Source organism: Syngnathus acus, chromosome 10 (assembly GCF_901709675.1).
Source record: "Syngnathus acus chromosome 10, fSynAcu1.2, whole genome shotgun sequence".
NCBI classification, from domain to species: domain Eukaryota; kingdom Metazoa; phylum Chordata; class Actinopteri; order Syngnathiformes; family Syngnathidae; genus Syngnathus; species Syngnathus acus.
Genome location: NC_051095.1, coordinates 10017839 through 10037278, shown reverse-complemented (window position 1 = coordinate 10037278; position 19440 = coordinate 10017839). Strand labels below are relative to the sequence as shown.

General features: G+C 42.5%; 1 protein-coding gene across 11 annotated transcripts in view; it reads right to left on the bottom strand.

Moving 5' to 3' along the window:
- The window catches only part of rapgef2 (Rap guanine nucleotide exchange factor (GEF) 2), a 73099-nt gene that overhangs the window by 5150 nt on the left and 48509 nt on the right, over nt 1-19440 (bottom strand). For 6 of the 11 annotated variants that reach the window (XM_037260897.1, XM_037260893.1, XM_037260892.1 and 3 more), the window contains 20 exons: nt 16657-16788; nt 12165-12342; nt 9883-10019; nt 8664-8822; nt 7962-8114; nt 7716-7880; nt 7534-7641; nt 7252-7455; nt 6027-6135; nt 5201-5483; nt 4866-5023; nt 4762-4776; nt 3879-4119; nt 3179-3565; nt 2763-2974; nt 2561-2684; nt 2290-2313; nt 911-1134; nt 596-763; nt 327-479 (listed from right to left, as the gene is read on the bottom strand). In XM_037260897.1, the coding sequence (XP_037116792.1) occupies nt 327-479; nt 596-763; nt 911-1134; nt 2290-2313; nt 2561-2684; nt 2763-2974; nt 3179-3565; nt 3879-4119; nt 4762-4776; nt 4866-5023; nt 5201-5483; nt 6027-6135; nt 7252-7455; nt 7534-7641; nt 7716-7880; nt 7962-8114; nt 8664-8822; nt 9883-10019; nt 12165-12342; nt 16657-16788 (3334 nt within the window). The remainder of the gene's footprint in view (nt 1-326; nt 480-595; nt 764-910; nt 1135-2289; nt 2314-2560; nt 2685-2762; nt 2975-3178; nt 3566-3878; nt 4120-4761; nt 4777-4865; nt 5024-5200; nt 5484-6026; nt 6136-7251; nt 7456-7533; nt 7642-7715; nt 7881-7961; nt 8115-8663; nt 8823-9882; nt 10020-12164; nt 12343-16656; nt 16789-19440) is intronic. The other 5 variants (XM_037260894.1, XM_037260896.1, XM_037260902.1 and 2 more) reach the window with 3 other exon arrangements.

Here is a 19440-nt window from a genome sequence, read left to right as displayed (position 1 = left end):
AAAATAATTATTAAACAAAAATCTAAAATAACTCATCCAAATAAAGGCCAGTAATATATTGGAAACTCACAAAAATCTAAATGATACTGACAAAAGTATATGGTGACATATCATTATAATGGTAAGGAATGAGTAAGAAAAATCCCAGCAAAACAGTAAATAATGCTAAAATAAATGAAGTCATGTCAAATTTGCATAATTAATTTTGAAAATGAGTATTCATTTCATATAGAGTAGTAACTGAATTCTATTGATCCAATTTGTGACATGTGCAGCGCACAAGCCAAGCAGCAGGGGGTGGAACTATACCACATTGGTGTGTTTACCCTTCTTGGGGGAGCTCTGTGGGGAGCCGGGCGGAGAGGAGAGCTGCGAGGTGGCGTTGGACGCTGTGGCATCGTCGGGATGTCTGCGATGGCGCTCGCTGGCCTCTTCCGACAGAGACAGGATTTTCTTCAGCGACTGAGGGGAGCTGGTGCCTGAAACAAAGAGGCAGTTGTCCGTCTCAATACATTTGACCACATGATGTACCTGCGAAAACGCTGAGAATTTATATGATAAAACATTTGATTTCTTCTCCCACTATTAATCTTACCAAAGGGAGGCAGGTCCTTTACAGGCACCTTCTTGCGCGATGGGTACAGGGCCACGGCGGGCACCTGCAAGGCCTGGGAGCCTTTGGCCAGTTGCCCTCTCTGCTGGCTGGCCGCTCTGGACACCACGGGGGAAGTGTCGGCACGGCGGACCCCTGAGTTCTTGGGCACTAGGAGGCACAACGCACGTTAGGGTTTGAGACATGCTGAAAAAAGTCCAATGTATTACATGGGTGGAGTAGGGACTACATTGAAATTTTGTATTACCAATAACATAGCAAAAACAAACGTGTTGTTTTCTAGTGTGTGTGACTCACGTGTGCTGACAGAGGGTTCGCATTGCAGAGAGAGCGTCTGCAGGCTCTCCTCATTGGTCTCCAGACTGAGGTTGGCCAGGTACTGCTTGACCTTGCGAGCCATCTGTGCATCCTCGTACAGCTTCTTGGCGTTGAGGAAGGAACTGCGTCGCACGCGCTTCTTGTGGCCGCCCGCCTGGTTAACGTCCAGCACGGCTGCGTTGGCGCTGCCTTGACTTAAGGAGCTACATAAGACAGAAACACAGAAGAAATAGCCAATGTAGACGCAATGGGTATTAATAACGTGCACTCTTGACTTGAGTCTTGTGATGCTAAACATGCAGAAAAGCAGCATTAGGTGCTCCGAAAAGAATTCCACAGTATTCCAGGTAGAATAAAGTGGCTGTGAGTTTATTACTTGCCTTCATAGTTGACATTCTTGTGGTTCGTGTAATCTCTTTTATAGCGTAATTACAACCTACATTCCACAGGATTACAAGATGGTTTTTAACAAGTAATGAGATATGATCTGTGGAGATAAACCCCCCCTAATTAGAAAACATTCATCACGTACAACAACTCGTGTTTTCTCCCCCAGGCTTGCCATTAAATGGTGAGTATGCGTACCACAAAAATGTCAAGAATGATGAAAGGGAATGTCATTTGTCAAGAGGCCTATGGATCTCTTAAATAATGGGGGGGGAGGAAAAAATAAAAGGAACTATTTAGAAAGTAAATGTCGCCATCTACCTTAAAAACATATCTATAAACTGTGCATAGAAATGCATGTGCATGACAAAATAAGTATTCTTACAGATATATGTAGAAAAATACATAAATAAAAAAGTCTCAACAGGAATTGTAAAATCTATTATAAAAGAAGACTGATGGGCATGCATAATCAAGGGATCGACTTTGCTGGTGGCAAGATGCTCGGAATGTTATCATCATACTAGTGCAATGTAATTTACAGTGTAATGAAATGTTATTACACTGTTAGAACAACGCAATTACAATATTTAGCATTAACATTTAGTCCCCCCCATTTCCCACTCCTGTCAAGGTAATCGCCAGCAAAATGACCCGTGTTAGTTGTTGAGAGGGAGTACAGTGAACCCGAGCTATTACCAAGCCTTGCCAGGAATAGTGAAAATCTGCAAATAATAGCCGCTCCCCAAAACGGCCTTCTAATTGAACATAGATGCCACAAGATGGCGCTTAAAATGGAGAGGATCGGAATGCATCAACACCATGGGTGGAGAACGTGCACAATTAGGAACTCATGTTATAACTGAATGAGCACGGGCTCACTGTACTGTATGTATTATTAGTAAAGCCATTCAAGTCAACCTGGTCAAAGGAAAGCCAGCAAAGAAATGTGGAGGCACATGTAAACTTACCCTAAACTTCTCCACTTCTTCTTCCTAGAGGCCACGAACAGACAAGCGTGGGGGGCGGAGGGGGGGATGAGCAAGAGGAAGAAGACAAAACAAGCTTTTAAGCACAGGAAAGAGTACCAAAGACCACCAAAGAAAATCAAACGCCACCGCGTAGGAAAAAAAAGCCACTGGAGAGGAGCTTAAAGACCACTTAATGGAGACACTGACATTGGTTTCAACAACAGGAGAAGCTTTCTGAGAGCTACATGTTTTTTTCCTAGGGCTTCCGTACCTCGTCCTGAACATGAGGTTAGGGTCCATGTTGACCGAAGCCATGCGGCCCACGTGGCGGATTTCTTTGGCGATCATTCGCAGCTTCTCAAAGTTCACTAGGCCGTCAACTTTGGAGTCGTTACCTGGAGCCAGCACATCACAAATTATTTTTAAATACAAAAATGATGAAATAATTACAAAAATGTTTTCCCATGGCGTACCTTCGTGCAGGAAGGTCAGGTCCTTCTTAATGACAGGAAAGAGCGGGATGATGGGCGGCTGCAGGTTCTGGTTGTTGAGGACGTTTCGGTACTTAGCCATGTTCCTGGAGGGATCGAACAAGTCCTGCAGATCGCCAAAGAGCTTCTCGTACTTGCTGGGCAGCTTCTCCCACGTTCCTCGAAGGCGGGAGACGGGAGCCAAGTTCAAACCGCTAAGGGGGAGGGAAAAAAAAGGAAAAAAGAATTAAAACAACTGCCTTAAGGGATTAAATTATTCTATATACTAAGTATTAACCAACCAGAAAAACAACTACCCAAGCAACTAACTAAATAAGTGCCCAACTAGCTGTAAGTGATTAAACAACAACCCATTTAAATGACTAACAAATGTGGAAGGGGTACAGAGCGCGTCGAACCTGATAATGGCAAACATGGAGTTGAAGTTCTTGCATTCGCGGCAGTGCAGCGCAATCTTGATGAAGTGCTTGATGGTCTTCATGCGCTTGAGCTGATTGGCCTCCCGCGTGACCTCTGTGGCCACCCAGAAGGTCTCGTGGTTGATGGCCTCCTCGAAGCGCTTGAGGCTGGTGGCGCCGCCCCCCTTGGGGCGCAGTTTGAACAGGTCGTCGATGTACTCGGTGGGCTCGATGGCGCAGAAGAGCTGGAAGGCACGCATGGACAGTTGCGTGGCCACCTCCACCGTGCTCAGCTGCAGCAGCGAGATCTGGCCCTCGCGAAGGAGGTCCTGGGCGTCCTCGTCCGAGCACAGTGTCTCTGTCTCCATGTTGCTCTTTAGGTAGTACCTGTTTGTGGAAAAATAAGGCATTACGTGAGCGTTATGACTTTTATTCCAGTGCTATGAGACACATGTTTTGCTTCGGTCAAGTTGTTTCCAATTCGCAAGTATTTTATTATTTGTAACAAAAAAAACACAATATACTAAGTGTTTCTGAGTTCCAAATAAAAAGCGGAGAAAAAAAAGAAAACTAAAAATACGAGATACACGTCTTTTTGATCAAAATTTTCTTGGGGCAAAGAAAATGCAAACTTTTTTCTATTTGAATCCGAACGAAATTATAACATGCAGTATACGCAAGAGGTTGCGCGAGTGTCTACCTTCCGCTCAGCTGTATCCTGTCGGCTAGCTTTGAGAGCTGGTCGGGCAGCCGCCTCTGCTTGATGACGCCCTCGGGTGTGACCGATACCTCGCACAGCGAATAGGCCTCGGGCGCGGCTGTCAGCGCAAACTCGCGGATGGCCTGGGCCACTACCTCCTTGGCTGTGGTGTCCTTGCCAATCATGATGTAACGCGACTGCTGGTCCGCTTTAAAGACCCGCAGCACCTGGTCAGACATATCTGCAGAGAGAGAGAGTTGGTCAAAACCATTGTTCTAAAATCATGGATGGATGTTACCAGCAAACTACTGTTGTTCATTTGGGCTGGTTGTCTACGTAAACGTGCTGTGGTTGAAATTGAATTCTAATGGAACAAAAGCAAAGTTGACAAACGTCAAAGTACAACAATATATATGTTATCGAAACATTGTGGAACAAGAACAGGCTCATGGCATAAATGTGTAATGCAATGTAAACGGGACCCAATGTAAACATAACAAAAAAATACTTGTGCAAATAAAACAGAAAATCAACAAATTCTCTTCATTGTGTATTTTCACCAATTGCAGGTTGATCTGGAACGTAACTCCAATGATGAATGAACGCTCAGTATATTTGGATTCATGCTTCTCATTAAGACCATTCAAGCAAAGAACATTTTTTTCCCTCCACCAGTAACCCAGCATTCCATGTGATTCCATTAACTAGTGTGATTAAAAGACGCAAACAAAGACCCACAGGAGAAGAAGGCTGGCGCTTGACTTGATTAGCCCCAGTGAATGCACAGGCTTTACGCGAAATTAGCAATAACCGCCAATGGCCATCAAAGGTGCAATTGTGCCCAGGGTAAAGGAAGGGATCACCAGGTACACAAAGTACTTACTCAGGTTGACCGGCACTGGAAGAACACAAATAACGTGTTGGTAAATATTAGCAGAGATTAGCTGGTTTTAAAAGTGGAACAGGATTAGCGATGACAAGGCTCACCGGGTTGGTTGTTGAAATCCAGGATACGGTGGTGCGACTGGAGCAGGTCGGGGTTGGACGATGACAGGTTGCCGCTGACGGGGAGCGCCGGCGGGATCTGCTTGGACTGCTTCATGCCCACAATGCTGTCGTCCTGCGACTGGCCCACGCAAACGTCGCTGCGGGAAACGGACAGAAAGTTGCAGCATGAATTAGTTAAATAGAAGAAGTTAAACATACAAAAGTGACAGGGTGTTTTTTCCGTTTGCGCTTCCTGTTATTGTAGACTTTTGTTTGGCTTTATTTTGAAACTTTCTTGTTTCTCGAGAAAAAGACACAAACCATGCCCAACTTACTTGTAAGGTTTGGGAGGCAGGATGCTGGTGAGTGTCTTGTCAAAAATCTTCTTGAGCTTGTTGCGTCCGCCCACCGAGTTGCTCTTGACCTTCTTGCTGGCCTTCTCCAGGCCCATCACTTGCTCCACATCAACCGCCAGGTCCGGTATTGAGTAGCGGCTGGCTTTTTTTATGTCGCCAATCTTGGGCAGGTGCGGCGCGCCGTTCTTTCGGTCGTGCTCGTCCTCGCCATCCACGTCGCCGTGAAGCTCCTGCTCTGGTCTGGTTAGCAGCTCTTTAAACACTGCACAGGGTTGGGCACAATAGATTTGGTTATGTTATGTCATGAGTTTTTTTTCTTTTTTCCTAGCCTTAAGTTTAGTGACTGGTTTCGTCAACCTCCACAAGAAGCCGATACTCGTCTGAATTAGATACTACCTGGTATTGGTACACACTCATCTGTTTAAAAAAACATTACTTACTCAAATATACTGTACCAAGTCACTCTTTAATGCCTAAAAATTAATCTAGACTTTCAACCTTGAGGAAACAATATGGGGAAGAGATTAAGTTTTACAGCAATTCTCAGACAATCGAACACTTAAGAGTGTTAATAGATTTGTTGCAAACACTTTACATCTGTTTTGTGATTTGTGGGGAAAATAATTTCTTAAATTGACCATAATTGTGGATGCAAAAAAGTTGTGTCCAAAGACGATATTTCCTGTACACAAACTACAGGCTGGAAAATTGACAGCATCCTGAGATGTCAGCAATCAAAAGTCACCAACAGAAAAAGTAAAATGCATTTTGAGTGTGCATGTGTTTTTTTTCTTGTTTTTTTTACCTAAAAGGTTGGTTTTCACAGTTATGGACAAGTGCGTGTTGTTCTTCAGTATCTCATTGGCTTTGCTGAGTTGTACATTCTCAAAGTTCTGCCCATTCACCTCCAAGATCTTGACGGCAAGGAAAACAAGACACAGGAGTGCTCAAGTTAAGACAATGATTTTAAAGCGTAACGTTTCTCTTTGTCTGGTTGCCTGCCTCACACACTGCATATAATGTTTGGACTAGAGGTGAGTGACTCCACCTAATTTCCATCAAGGATGCACAAATGTAGCCATTTCATTGATATTGCAAATGTGTCGGACAATTGTAATCTACGACTTGAAAAAAGGGAAATGTTAAAGGATATTAACGCAAGCAAATATTTGTTAGTTTTGTGATAGACCAAAACATTTTTTTTTTTTTTAAAACTGAGCTAGCTGGTGGAAGCAAGCACTTTGCTGGCTTTCTCCTCAAAGCTGGACTTCGCAAGCACTTTCGCTCTTGCCGATGTTCTGAGCTTTCCAGCTAAAGTCTCCTTAATCCTGGAAACCCATCTTGAGAGTGTCTGAATCCGCGTTAAGTCTCGTCCGATCCAAACATTCCCTGCAGCTCTTCTTTCCGCGTGCTTTGCTATTTTTGCTCGCTACCTAACTAACACGATCCACCGGGAGTCGGTCCCGACGTTCTTATTAGTCAGAGGTGAAGTTTAGTCATCCACCTGTGGGTGCTTGTCCTTGGGCAGGGAGCAGATGCTGTGGAGTCTAGTTGGCTAATTGCCGTTGTTTGTGTTTTTACTGGCCTGAGAGGAGCGCAGGATGGCCTTTACTTAGACGGCGGTCCAAGGGGGACACGAAAGAGGCTTGTTAGCACATTACGTTTGATCAAGAAAGGTCCCCAAAGGTGGACTCTGGATTAAATTTGGGTGATGCTTTCAAACCAGAACACTTTTTTTAAATGTCGCTTAGATTAGTTCAGGATGTTCATATGTGGCTTAGCTTGTTACCTTTGGAGCGGGGGTGTGGGAGGCGGGCAAGCAGCAAAGAACAAAATACAGGATAGGAGAATTTGAGGATGCTCATATACAATTTGACCTTGTGAGTGGAACAAATGGGCGTGTGCGAGACAGGCAAGTGGTGAAGCAGAAAATTAAAGAAAGCAATATTTTAAAAACTTATTTGTTCTAGTTGTCTGTATGAGAAAAAAACCCAGATATGCTAAAAACAGGTTTTTGCGCGACTCTTTACCTGATCCCCTCGTTTGAGCCCGGCCTCCGCCGCCTTGCTCCCGGCCTCCACGGCGTCAATGAAGACCCTGAAGCCTTTGTCTTGTCCTCCCAGCAGGCTGAAGGCAAGGTCGGCCTCCCGGGACGCTTTCGTCAGCGTCACCAGGCGAGGTTTGGCTTTGGCAGCGCACGCGATGTTCAACAGCCGCAGGTGGCCGCACATTTTCTAAAGATGCATGCAACAACATGCTGTGTGTGAGGAGAACGTGTCTTCTTTTCATTATTTGACTTTTCAGAAACGTACTTCTCTCTCAAGGTTGTTTTCAAACTCCTCCAGGAAGTGAGTCATTGCCGCGTCACCCTCAAAATCATTGAAGTGGTTATTCACCCACAACAAAACCACCCGTGTCACCTGGACAAAAAAATGAAAGAAAAACATTTCTTCATCTAATTTTTAAAAAATTAATTACTTTTGAGATTCTATACCTTGTCCCTGAGACTGGGGTCGTGGAACCACTCCAGCAACTTCTTGCCCACCACCATAGGGCTAGATAGGAATGTCCTGTACGTCAACAGGAAGTCCTCAATGTAGGTAGGATCAACCACCGAGTGCTCCTCCACCAGGTGCATGGTCAGACGCTCCGGAGTGCCCTGAGTGGAGCAAGCGTGGCGGTGTTATAACGAAGAAAATCAACACTGCAAATGGTGACGGCAATGTTCCTATGCAGTCACCTTGATGACTATGTGTCCTTTCCGGGTGCCGGTTCGGTCCAGTTCTCTGTGCTCCTTGACCATGACGATCTCGCCTTCCTCTTCCACCTTCTGCATGTTCTTCTCCACTTGGTTCAGGATGCAGCAGTAGTCTTGCTGGGCTATGCACACAAACTACAAAAAAAGACATCCAAAACAACAAGTCAAATTTTCTTCACGTTCAATCTTGCCGCAAAAACACGATTAATTTGATAGATTTTCTAACTTTAGTCGACACTATGTTCTGCTTGATTTGACATAAATGTTAACGGCTTTGCACCATTGATTTTTATGTACATTTGAGTGTAGTACATTTGAGTGTGTGTACGCTTTTTTTCTCGTTTAAGCTCATCGTTATTTCCCTGATAATGTCAGCATCTTGAAAATGACATTGTTGCTATGGTGATATTAAACGGGTGATGAGGCTGAAAATTGTTGGCAAAGGTGTTTCCTTTGCACTACTCATCATTTCGAAACAAGAGGTCATCTCGACCGTGCGCGAAAGCGCTGCCTGAAAATGGCCCATTAAGTTGACTCCCTGGAGAGCGTCGTCAACAGCGAGGCCCCCAGGGGGTCGTTAGGAGGTGCCAGGGCGAGAACATTAGCTGCAAACGACCTCCACCATTAAGGAGCCTAGACAGCCGTTGAACGTGCGTGTTTGGTGGCATGTGAAGGACACGCTACCTGGCAGTCGTCCACCTTGGTCTTCATGGCCCCCTTCATGTACTCCTTCTCCATGGTGGGCGACACCCCAAAACTGTTGCCCATGCACAGGATCTCCGAGCGCCCCTCGGGGTATGTCACTTCCACAGAGCCGTTCAAAATCACGGACCAAGAGTCGAGCTAGAGATGCAACATCACATCACATGATTGGTCACAAAGGCATCGCTAATGCTACACGCTAACCCATTCAAGGAAAACTCTAGCCAAGTGATTCCAAACTGCACAAAAAACTGTTCATTTATTTATGCCAGTGAAATAAATATAGTGACAACTCACGCAGTCCATTTAATGCTCCTGATTGACACTGACTTAATAATGATAAAAACAATTGGAAAATATGGGCCTAAACAAAATCTTATAAGGTATGGTTTTCAGAAAAATGGTTGGATACCTTTTAGAAAAAGGTGGCGCATAATGTGGCATTTTTTTTGGCAAAAGAAATTGTAAGACTACTGGTACAACTTGAGGATATATTTAAAAAAATGTTACGGGAGGACCATTGTAATTGTTCCAAGAAAACAATATCTCAAAATCATTACTTCTGAGTTTTGGGAGAAAATGTTTATAAGAATACTGAGTACTGGTAATCTTTCAGGGAAGTATAATTGTTTTCAATCTTATAAGGATAACGTCAACATCTTTTCAAGATCTAAGTTAGAATTGTATGAAAAAAAGTTTTTCGCTGCAAGAAAAAAGCATTGTTTATAGAAGTATAACGTATAACTTCAAGGGACAAAATAAATCATGATCGCATAACAATACCTTATTAATATTTGTGACCCAAAAATATAATGTGGGAATAAATGTATTATATTTATGATATCGAATATTCCCACAAAGAAAGGCTGGTGGATCTTGAAAGAACAACACTATTTTTTACTTGCATGACATGCGACTTACAAAAGTCAACACGGCCAGTGTATTTATCGAGGCCATTATCATATTTGCCTTGGCACGGATCATTTCTATCAGTTCCTGCGGTTAAAGCCTGTTCAGTCAACCCACTGACTAAGTACAGTTGAGGGGCAAAATTGTGGCCATTGAAAGCCACGTCTCGCTTCAGCCGCCCGAGGAGGTCCACGGGAGACGAGACGCTCTGCATTCAGCTTTAATAGAGCGGAAAATACACGAAACGGGAGAAGATTCATTCAAGTTTTTTTTCCCAACAAAATAAACGCACCTCCTCGCCGTCGTTGAGAACAATGGTACCGGCGCGCTCAACCACGGCGAACACCATGACGGCGCACAGTTCACGCCGCACTGACATGGTCATGTTGGCGAAGGCCGGCAGCTGATGCATGAACTCCAGTAATTGCTCTGTGAGAGGGGGTAGAAAAGAAAACAATGCAAAGGTTCTTAAAAAAATGTCCCCCCCAAAAGACTCTGCTAGCTGTCCTTTGCTTAATTCTAACACAATGCTGCAAATGAGCTAGTGAAACTTGCATCTGTCATGACATCATCAACGTTTAAGCAAGGGAGGAATAAACACACAATATGACACTATTAAGAGGCATATATGCTTCATCTCCTGCAAAAAAGGATTACTGCAACTTATTGAGCAGCTGTGACCGTCTTTGTGTATATACAGTACGTATCTATTGCAATTAATTTTTGTACTTGCCCTAGGGGCCGAGGAGTACACATGGAAAGGAACTGCACAATAACAAAGCGTAAAATAATGATGCAGTGTTCAATGATGTCATTAAATTATGTAATTGATATTTTAATTTGCCCAAGCAATGATGAGGGGAGGAGTTATCATATATCAAGTATGTAGGCACTTTTGAGTGACACAAAAAACAATGATTGCAAATTATTTTGCAAGTTACGGCTCAGTTTGAGAACATGTAGCGTAGTGCTTGACATTCTGTCATCAAAAGTGGCTCTCAGGTCCAACATCGATGCCATCGATGACTTGTGTGGGGAGCGGAATAAGTGCTGACACGTTACACTCTGTGACCTCACTGCAGACTTTAAAACACTGCATCGTACCATCCACTGACCATTTTTTGTTTTGAAACGTGGGCTCACTAAGAAAGGGTAGGGAACTATAAGGGTGTTTTATGGCCACAAACACAAAAAGTAACTACAAAAGTCATATTTTCTTGGGTTGTTTTCTTGGGGAGGGTTGTTTAAAAATAAAAAATGTTATTATGCAACATGAAATCTTTTGTTTAGGACGAAATGTTAGGTATTTTCCAGAAAAAGGTTGACTTGATTGCATACGCTTATGACGTCAAGAAAAACAGACCCTATCCTGGCATGGTTACCTCTTTTCCTCAAAAAACAACCATATTTATCATGACAAAAATCTGAACTTAAGTGCTGGTATTCTTTCTACAAAACGATAAAAAAAAAGAGGATGACTTCATTGACTTGTGAATTTCTTGAAAATATATTACTAATTCATGAGATAAACACCACTCACAAGACAACACTTTTTGTTTTTTTAAAAATATACTTGAAAATATATTGATGTATTTCTTGAAAGAGAAATGTAATTCATAATTTTTACTTTTTCCAAAAATAAATATTTATAATTTCGAGAATACACTACTTCTTTTCTAGAAAAATGAATACTATAAAAGATTGAAATTTGTTTTCTAAAAAAAAAAAAAAAACAGCAACTAAACCGTTAACCTTAAGACTATTTCATTATTCACCATGTGATCCTGTCTGCCCCGCAACTAGAAAATCCTCAAAATATTTAAACCCAAATTCAAAATTGCAAATATTTGCTCCATGCGTGAGGGTGTTTGCGGTGACCTGCGGTCGTCACGGCAACAAGCAGGTCTCGCGTCTGCAGAGGCAAGTGTTTGAATGTTTGATGCGCTGGGCGAGGCGAGGCTGCAGGATGTGCCAGGAGTGACCTAGAAAAAGCCTGCTGGCATGGAGGAGGGGAGGGAGGGAGGGCTGGCTGCTGCGGGGGAGATTAACTGTGGAGATGGAGGAGGACGACAAAGAGGGCACTCGCTCTTCCTCACACTACAGCAGACGCATCCTCCTCCTCCTCTTGTCAACATTAAGCCTCTTCAAACGTGGCTAACTCACATAGTGGGCCACAGCTTTGATGGTATGATACACCAAAAGTTCGGTGAGGCTTTGCGAAAACTACAGGGAACGAGGCATTTATGGAAGGTGTGACAGCAATAGTTCTTCTCTATTTTCAGAAAAGTCCATCAACAGTTTGCCATCTTTTTAGCTAAGTGCAAAATCAGTACAAGTACAAAATCAATTGTAAATTTGTCCAAAATATAAAAAAACAACAACAATTGAATCCTTCATTTTTTCTGCTCCCTACCTAATGTGTGGAATAGGTAAAGTCCTGTACAGTACTGCTTTGAAATATATGAACCTATACGTCTTACGTCTTTGGTTTCTTGGATTTTCTTTTTCCGTGTACGACACGGACCACGTTGAAGTCTTAATTTGTAGCACAAACAACATCAAGCGCTGTCTCACCTATGTCGTCATCCGTCCTGTCCATGGGGTCCTTCTCCAGGCAGTCTCGGACAATGTCCCGGCTCATGAGAGGGTCTGACGCTCGCTCAATGTCTTCTTCATCGTCATCCTCCTCAGAGTCGACGGCAGTCTCAGGCAGGCCGCTCAGGTCCATGTCACCCGATTCGTTCTCGGTGGCCTAGAAGGGGGAGAAGAAATCGGCATGGTTTTAATAGTTGCCTGGGATTTTGGACGAGTGGTTGAAGTTCTGACCAATGAAGTAAAGCGTTATCCTGCCATCACTATTCAGCTCACCCAATCAATCCAAAAATCAACAACACGAATCTACGGATTCCAACCAAACAGCAATTACAAGCTAATGCAAAACTGGGTTAAAGAGCATTATGTCTCAAGTTGTAAAGGAAAAACAAATGTTCTGAGAAAATAGAACTCAAAATAAATAGATGCAATATATTCAAATATCACAAAAAATGGGAAATGAATGAAAGTACAAAAATAAATGGAGCAAAAATAAACAACTATTTAAAAGACAATTGACGAAGACGAAAGACGAAAACATATTTAGCAACACTACATGAAAAGAATTTAGAAAAATAAAATAACCAAATTTAGATACAAGAAATATAGTAGTAACCATTGTTAATAAAGTAAAACAAAAACTATGACACAAAAGTACAAATTTTGAATCAATTATATGAATGAAATACATACTGTAATATTAAAAACATGTACAATTTGACTGACAAATATTTGCAAAATTCAATATTGCTGAAAAACACAAAAAGACCCAAAAAATATTAACTTAAAATATGCTCCAGCTTCCAGTAAAGCAACAACTCCAAGTCAAAGCAAAAGTGCATTGCAGAAACGTGTCCCATTTGGACCACTTTCTCAGCACACAACCACAAGCCGGCTCTAGCACTGCATGACAAACAGGCTGCCGCTGCCGCGCATAGAGACAAGCTCATTAACTCCCAAGCGCTTCCCAAGCCCCAGAGTCAGCGTTGAGCCTCCCGGCAACGTCGCGTTCTTTGAAAGCCGTGATGCAATTACTCCAGCTTTGGCGCTACCAAGTAAACAAAATACTGTAGTGAAGGAAAAGGGCCGTCTTAACAGCATCTTCTGCAAGCTCACCTCATTGGCCATGGGAAAAAATGCAATCTTGGCAAAATTCCCGCAAAATTCCAGTGCCAGACGCATTGTGGTCACAATTCACACTTTTAAAGGTAAGGAGTAGCCAAGAGCCCTCGTCTTCTCGTGTCATCTTCAAATGCGAGACAAGATCAGAGAAGCTCATTAATGATTCATCAACACCAGGTCGTCGAGGACGTTTGGGCGTGGACCCACCAGTGGGTGGGACCAGCCCCGTATGAGGAGTTTTGATTAAAGTTGATTTTTTGTTTTTGTTTTAATCACCATTAATGCAAGAAAAACGGTTATGATAGTCGGTGATGTCACCATTATCGCAAGAGGAAATATATGTCAGTGATTTCCATATGCAAAGGAAGAGCACAAGTAAAAATATTAAGTGTGATGATGCTCAAAATATTACATTTAATATTGGAAAAAAAATACAAAAATGTTTGAAAAATAAATTATAGGGAAAAATGGGTTGAAATTAGGAAAAAACATCTAATCATCACAATACATAACTGCTCAAATATTCAACAAAAATATTAGCAAACCAAACAGTAACAATGCTTAATGTTCGATTAGATATTTGAGAAATACAACATAAATAAGTATTATATTAAAAAAGCAACGATATGATGTAAAATATGATAATAGGAGATAAAACCCCCAAACAAAAAAAACGTTCGGCAAAAACTATAATCTGGACAAATCATAGTGTAAATGTCGAGTCACCTTTAAACAAAGGACGCCTATCCATGTGTTGCGGGCTCCATCTTTTGTCATCCTAAATCTATACGAACGTGCAGCCGCCATTTAAAGTTGGGCGTTAATATTTCATCAGGGCTATTCTTGGATCAATGCTTTCAACGGCTGCTTGAAGGACCAGTGTCATCATTTATTCAGGCACGCACGCAAGCACCAACGCGCAAAATACACACATTCCTGTCGTGTTGTTGACAGCGACCATGAGAACGCTTCTCATCAGTAATTAAGCTTTTTGGAGCTTCCCATTCAAAAATATCTCTAAAGTCAGCACTTTCCGACAAGGTGAGAAACAGATCGTTTCATGGGCTCCCAAGAGTAACTATTAAAAACCACACTGTATCCAATGGATCATTCGAAACGAGTCATGTTTTATCCGAGGGGGGACTGCGGTCAAACAACAATACAAGTGGTGAATCTTAAAAACTCCTAAACTAAAGAACAGGTTTTTTTCCCACTATTTTTGTTGAGTTTTCCATCGGACATACAGTGGATATAAAATGTCTACACATCCACATATGTCTGCTACATACTTGTGTGTATGATTCTACAGTATTTGCAGGTCAATATTCATTTTTTTGACGGTAAATGCCTCGCATGAGTTCTAATGCTTGCTCTTGCTAGCTCGTCGATTCACAGTTAGCATTAGGCTGGCAATCTTTCCAAAACGAAGCTTATGTCAGTAAACTCCAACTGGGGTGTCAATAAAACATCTGGCATTAATTAAACGATTAAACTGCCCTACCAATCTGTACAACTCAATAAAAAAAATGAAATATTTGAAATATTTGAGGGGACTGAGATAAGTGGTTGGAAAAGAGGGCCCACCCGCTTATCATTGGACATGTGTCCGTGTTCAGAATAAATCAATAAAATGTTAAATGGGAGTGAGCGCACACCATGTAAAGTGCCTGATTAAACCCAAATACAGCTCAGATGTTCAAATAGACTTCCTGGGTGTGTAGACTTATAGTCAATGAGCCAATGAGCTTGGTCAAATGGGACTGTTGTCATGGACTGGCTGGTAAGGGTAAACATAGTCGTCTATTCTTTAAACAAGCCGTCACATAATCCCGTTTGTTGCGGAAATGTGCAATGGAGCCCCCACTGTGGGCTCTTAAAAATAAACCCGCTGTGGGGTCAGGGGGTGATTATCGCGCAGCAATTACATGTGACTTGTCAATCTTTTTCTTTAACTAAAACAGTCATTTGTAAGCTGTCATTCTCAAACCCAAAGTTTGATCCTGATAAAGACAATCCGCCTCACATGCAACAAATAGAAGACGCATTATAGTGAAAACAGTGAAATATTAGCAAAACTTGAAAACTATACAAGCACCATAATATGGTATGAGGAAAATATTGAATGTAATGCTAATACGGTGGGGTTCCCTAAGATAATATGGTATTAAATGGGAAAAAAAAGAAAATGTTAAATATTAAGATAAAAATATGAAGTTAAAAATAAATAAAAAAATCTACAAAAAATGACAAATTAAAAATAAAATATTAAGAGAAAATATAGAGGTATATGAAAGGCAAAATATACACACAGAAGTAATAGTGGTAATATTCAAAAATGTAAAAAAAAAAAAAAAAAATTTTATGGGGGAGTTTAAAAGCAGTGTCAGGAACCGTAAACTGACTGTGTGCGCAATTGCCAGATGGCCTTATGATCACTGTCGCACACTGGCCTGTCAAAACACACAAGCAAACGCACAAGGTTGATGTCAAGTGATGGTGTGTGTGGACTGTGAAATGGAACTCACAAAGAATGCGACGGTGTTAAGATGTGTAGGAATTAAGAGGATTAGTCGGCGCAAGAATTCGGCGCTCTTTTAAGCCGTTTTATTTACGCCCGCGGGGATGACGATGCTACCTTGAGTTCTTTTATTAAAAATACCCTTCATTAATCCATCAATTTCAAATGCTGCATCAGTCAACCTTTAAAAGTTCTCACATTTAAATAACGTGGAAAAACTATCCATAGATAGAAAAGATTTGAAATTATGAACATATCAAATATCAGCATTTAGAGATACAGTTGATGCTTTTTTAAAAATTGTCATGCTGTTTCCAGCCGCCATATTTGAATTGAATTTAAGTATATCTATTTGTCGCTTTTCCCGCCCCAATGCTTTCTTTATCTTCCAAACACCAACCAGGAAAATACACAAAGACAAGAAGTTACACACAAGCATGACGTTTAAACAAACCACAACATATTGTCCTTTGCACTGTATGGAGGTTACGTTCTATGACTAAGACTCTCCATAGTTTCCGACAACAACTTGGGCTAAACCCAACATTCAAAGAGCTCTCTGTCAAGATGCAGAACTTCCAATTACGACCTTCCTCTTAGCCTTGGCTTTAACCAGCTTGCAGAAAACAAGCTAAGCAAAAAGCCAAGGGAACGCAAAACAGGTGAAGTCATTCATAGCAAAGCGCAAAAAGGCGTGGGTTCACTCTACTTACCTTCACACCTAGCTATCAGAAAAGAACTGACCAACGCAAAGGAACGCGGCAGTCGGGACCGCCCGCCGTCTGAGGGAGGGCTTTTTGGCGGCGGGGCGGTCCCGTTTTCCCCGTGCCTCACCTGATAGATATCAGACAGGCTGCTGCTTCCCGAGTCGCTGGTGATACTACATCCTGAGTGGCTGGAGGACACGTGCGTCACCTGTGGGTGCAAGCCGTCGGCCAGATGAAGTCGGCTGAAGTCTGCGGGTAACTGCACACACACACACGACACACGTCAGTATGGCGACGCAGTAGGGCCTACAGCGAGGGACGCACTAGGAGACCGCACGTAATGAACGTGGTACTAACTGAGACAAACACTCACTGGAAGAATTCATACAATAAGAATGATGAAAATGAATGAAAAGGAAGTCCTCGAGTTTCATTCCTAAAGCGACGATGTAATGCAAACAATTGTAAGCATGTTGGCCCGCCACGTCTTCAATCACTAACGTACGCTACTGTGATAGCAAAGTTAGAATCAGATGAGTCAATTATTTCTACGAAAAACACTTCTGGGCCAAGAGAATAAAGCAATCCAATGCCTTTTGTTACCTCCATGATCACGGCTGTGGCTATTGAATATTTTTAGAATTATGAAGTATTGGGAAAAAAAAATTTGGCATCATTAACCACAATACCAAGTATATGTGGGCTGCAGGTATTATTTTTCTCCACTTGAGGTCTCACATTCTACTGTAGTATCGTGATTGAGGCTTTGAAAAGGTGGATTCTGAACTAGTGAGTGATGTAAGCGTCAGCACATAAGACTGTATAGTTGGTTTGTTTGACCCTTTTTCATCTATTTGAGTAACTGTAGCAGACTTTAGGTTATTGGAACGCACCTGTCTCTAAATTATGTCAAATGATCGTGAAAATAGAACGTGTAAACACATTTAAGACAAACCGCAATGTAATCAACAATGAGTATCAACGCCATTCCACTCCGGTCCTTTAGAGGGCAGCAATGCATATGACATCATTTCAACTATGATCTATGCCATTTCAACATCAAAATAAAACTTGGAAGATGGATCCATACTGAATTATTATTATAATTAGTACCGTAATTTTCGGACTATAAGTCGCACCGGAGTATAAGTCGCACCAGCCATAAAATGCCCAAAAAAGTGAAAAAAAACATATATAAGTCGCTCCGGAGTATAAGTCGCATTTTGGGGGGCAATTTATTCGACAAAATCCAACACCAAGAACAGTCATGAACGAGCAACAACAGGCTAAACGATAGCTATGCTAACGTGACATAAACACAAACTAAGAGCTGAGAACGGCCCTGACGTAAAATTCAGAGTTATTCAAAAAACTATTACATAAATAACACGTTAATAAAACCATCTGCGTCACTCCAATTCATTAAATCCATCAATCGTCCTTTGTCAACAATGCGTGCGCGCCGCTGACGGCTCTTGCACTTAAAAATATTCCACAGGCCCATATAACGATATATAAATTATATATCAAATAACTATTATATAAGCAATAATGTTATCAAACCATCTGTGCACTCTAAATCATTAAATCCATCGATCAAATTCCTCGTCCTTTGTCAACATCGCCGTGCGTGCGCCCTGACGTCAGCCTCGTCGTTATTCCACAGATCTACTATATAACTATATTGTAGCGTTAACAAAGTTCAAGGAAAGACGTGGGTTTGGTAAACGGCTCTTTATTTAACAAAACAAACTTACAGGCGTGTGGCGGCGTGGACGTCCAGCCACGGAAGTGGACGAGAGCTCCATACGATAGGACCGGGCGTGCGTAGAAGCATTGTCCGAGCACCATCCACCGTCCTCGGACAGCCAGCCGGCTGAGCGCCGGCCCTCGACTTCCATCCACGGAGCTAAAAGGCAGCTCGGTAGAGTAGGACCGGGCGTGCGTAAAAGCATTGTCCGAGCACCATCCACCGTCCCTGGACAGCCACCCGGCCGAGCGCCGGCGCCCGACTTCAATCCACGAAAGTGAAAGAAAGCTGGACGAGTCGATCTTTGTCCTTTATGTAAACAACCGTCGCGCTGCTGACGCGCGACGTCGCGTCGCGCTGCTGTCGCGCGTCACTCGTCCAGCTTACTTTCACTTTCGTGGATTGAAGTCGGGCGCCGGCGCTCGGCCGGGTGGCTGTCCAGGGACGGTGGATGGTGCTCGGACAATGCTTTTACGCACGCCCGGTCCTACTCTACCGAGCTGCCTTTCAGCTCCGTGGATGGAAGTCGAGGGCCGGCGCTCAGCCGGCTGGCTGTCCGAGGACGGTGGATGGTGCTCGGACAATGCTTCTACGCACGCCCGGTCCTATCGTATGGAGCTCTCGTCCACTTCCGTGGCTGGACGTCCACGCCGCCACACGCCTGTAAGTTTGTTTTGTTAAATAAAGAGCCGTTTACCAAACCCACGTCTTTCCTTGAACTTTGTTAACGCTACAATATAGTTATATAGTAAATCTGTGGAATAACGACGAGGCTGGCGTCAGGGCGCACGCGCGGCGATGTTGACAAAGGACGAGGAATTTGATCGATGGATTTAATGATTTAGAGTGCACAGATGGTTTGATAACATTATTGCTTATATAATAGTTATTTGATATATAATTTATATATCGTTATATGGGCCTGTGGAATATTTTTAAGTGCAAAAGCCGTCAGCGGCGCGCACGCATTGTTGACAAAGGACGATTGATGGATTTAATGAATTGGAGTGACGCAGATGGTTTCGCGCTGCTGTCGTCACTTGAAATTCAAATTACAGTAATCCCTTGCTACATTGCGGTTCGTTTATCGCGGTTTCATTTTTTTTTTTTTTGAAATTTTTTTTTGAAATTTTTTGAAAAAAAAAAAAACACATATAAGTC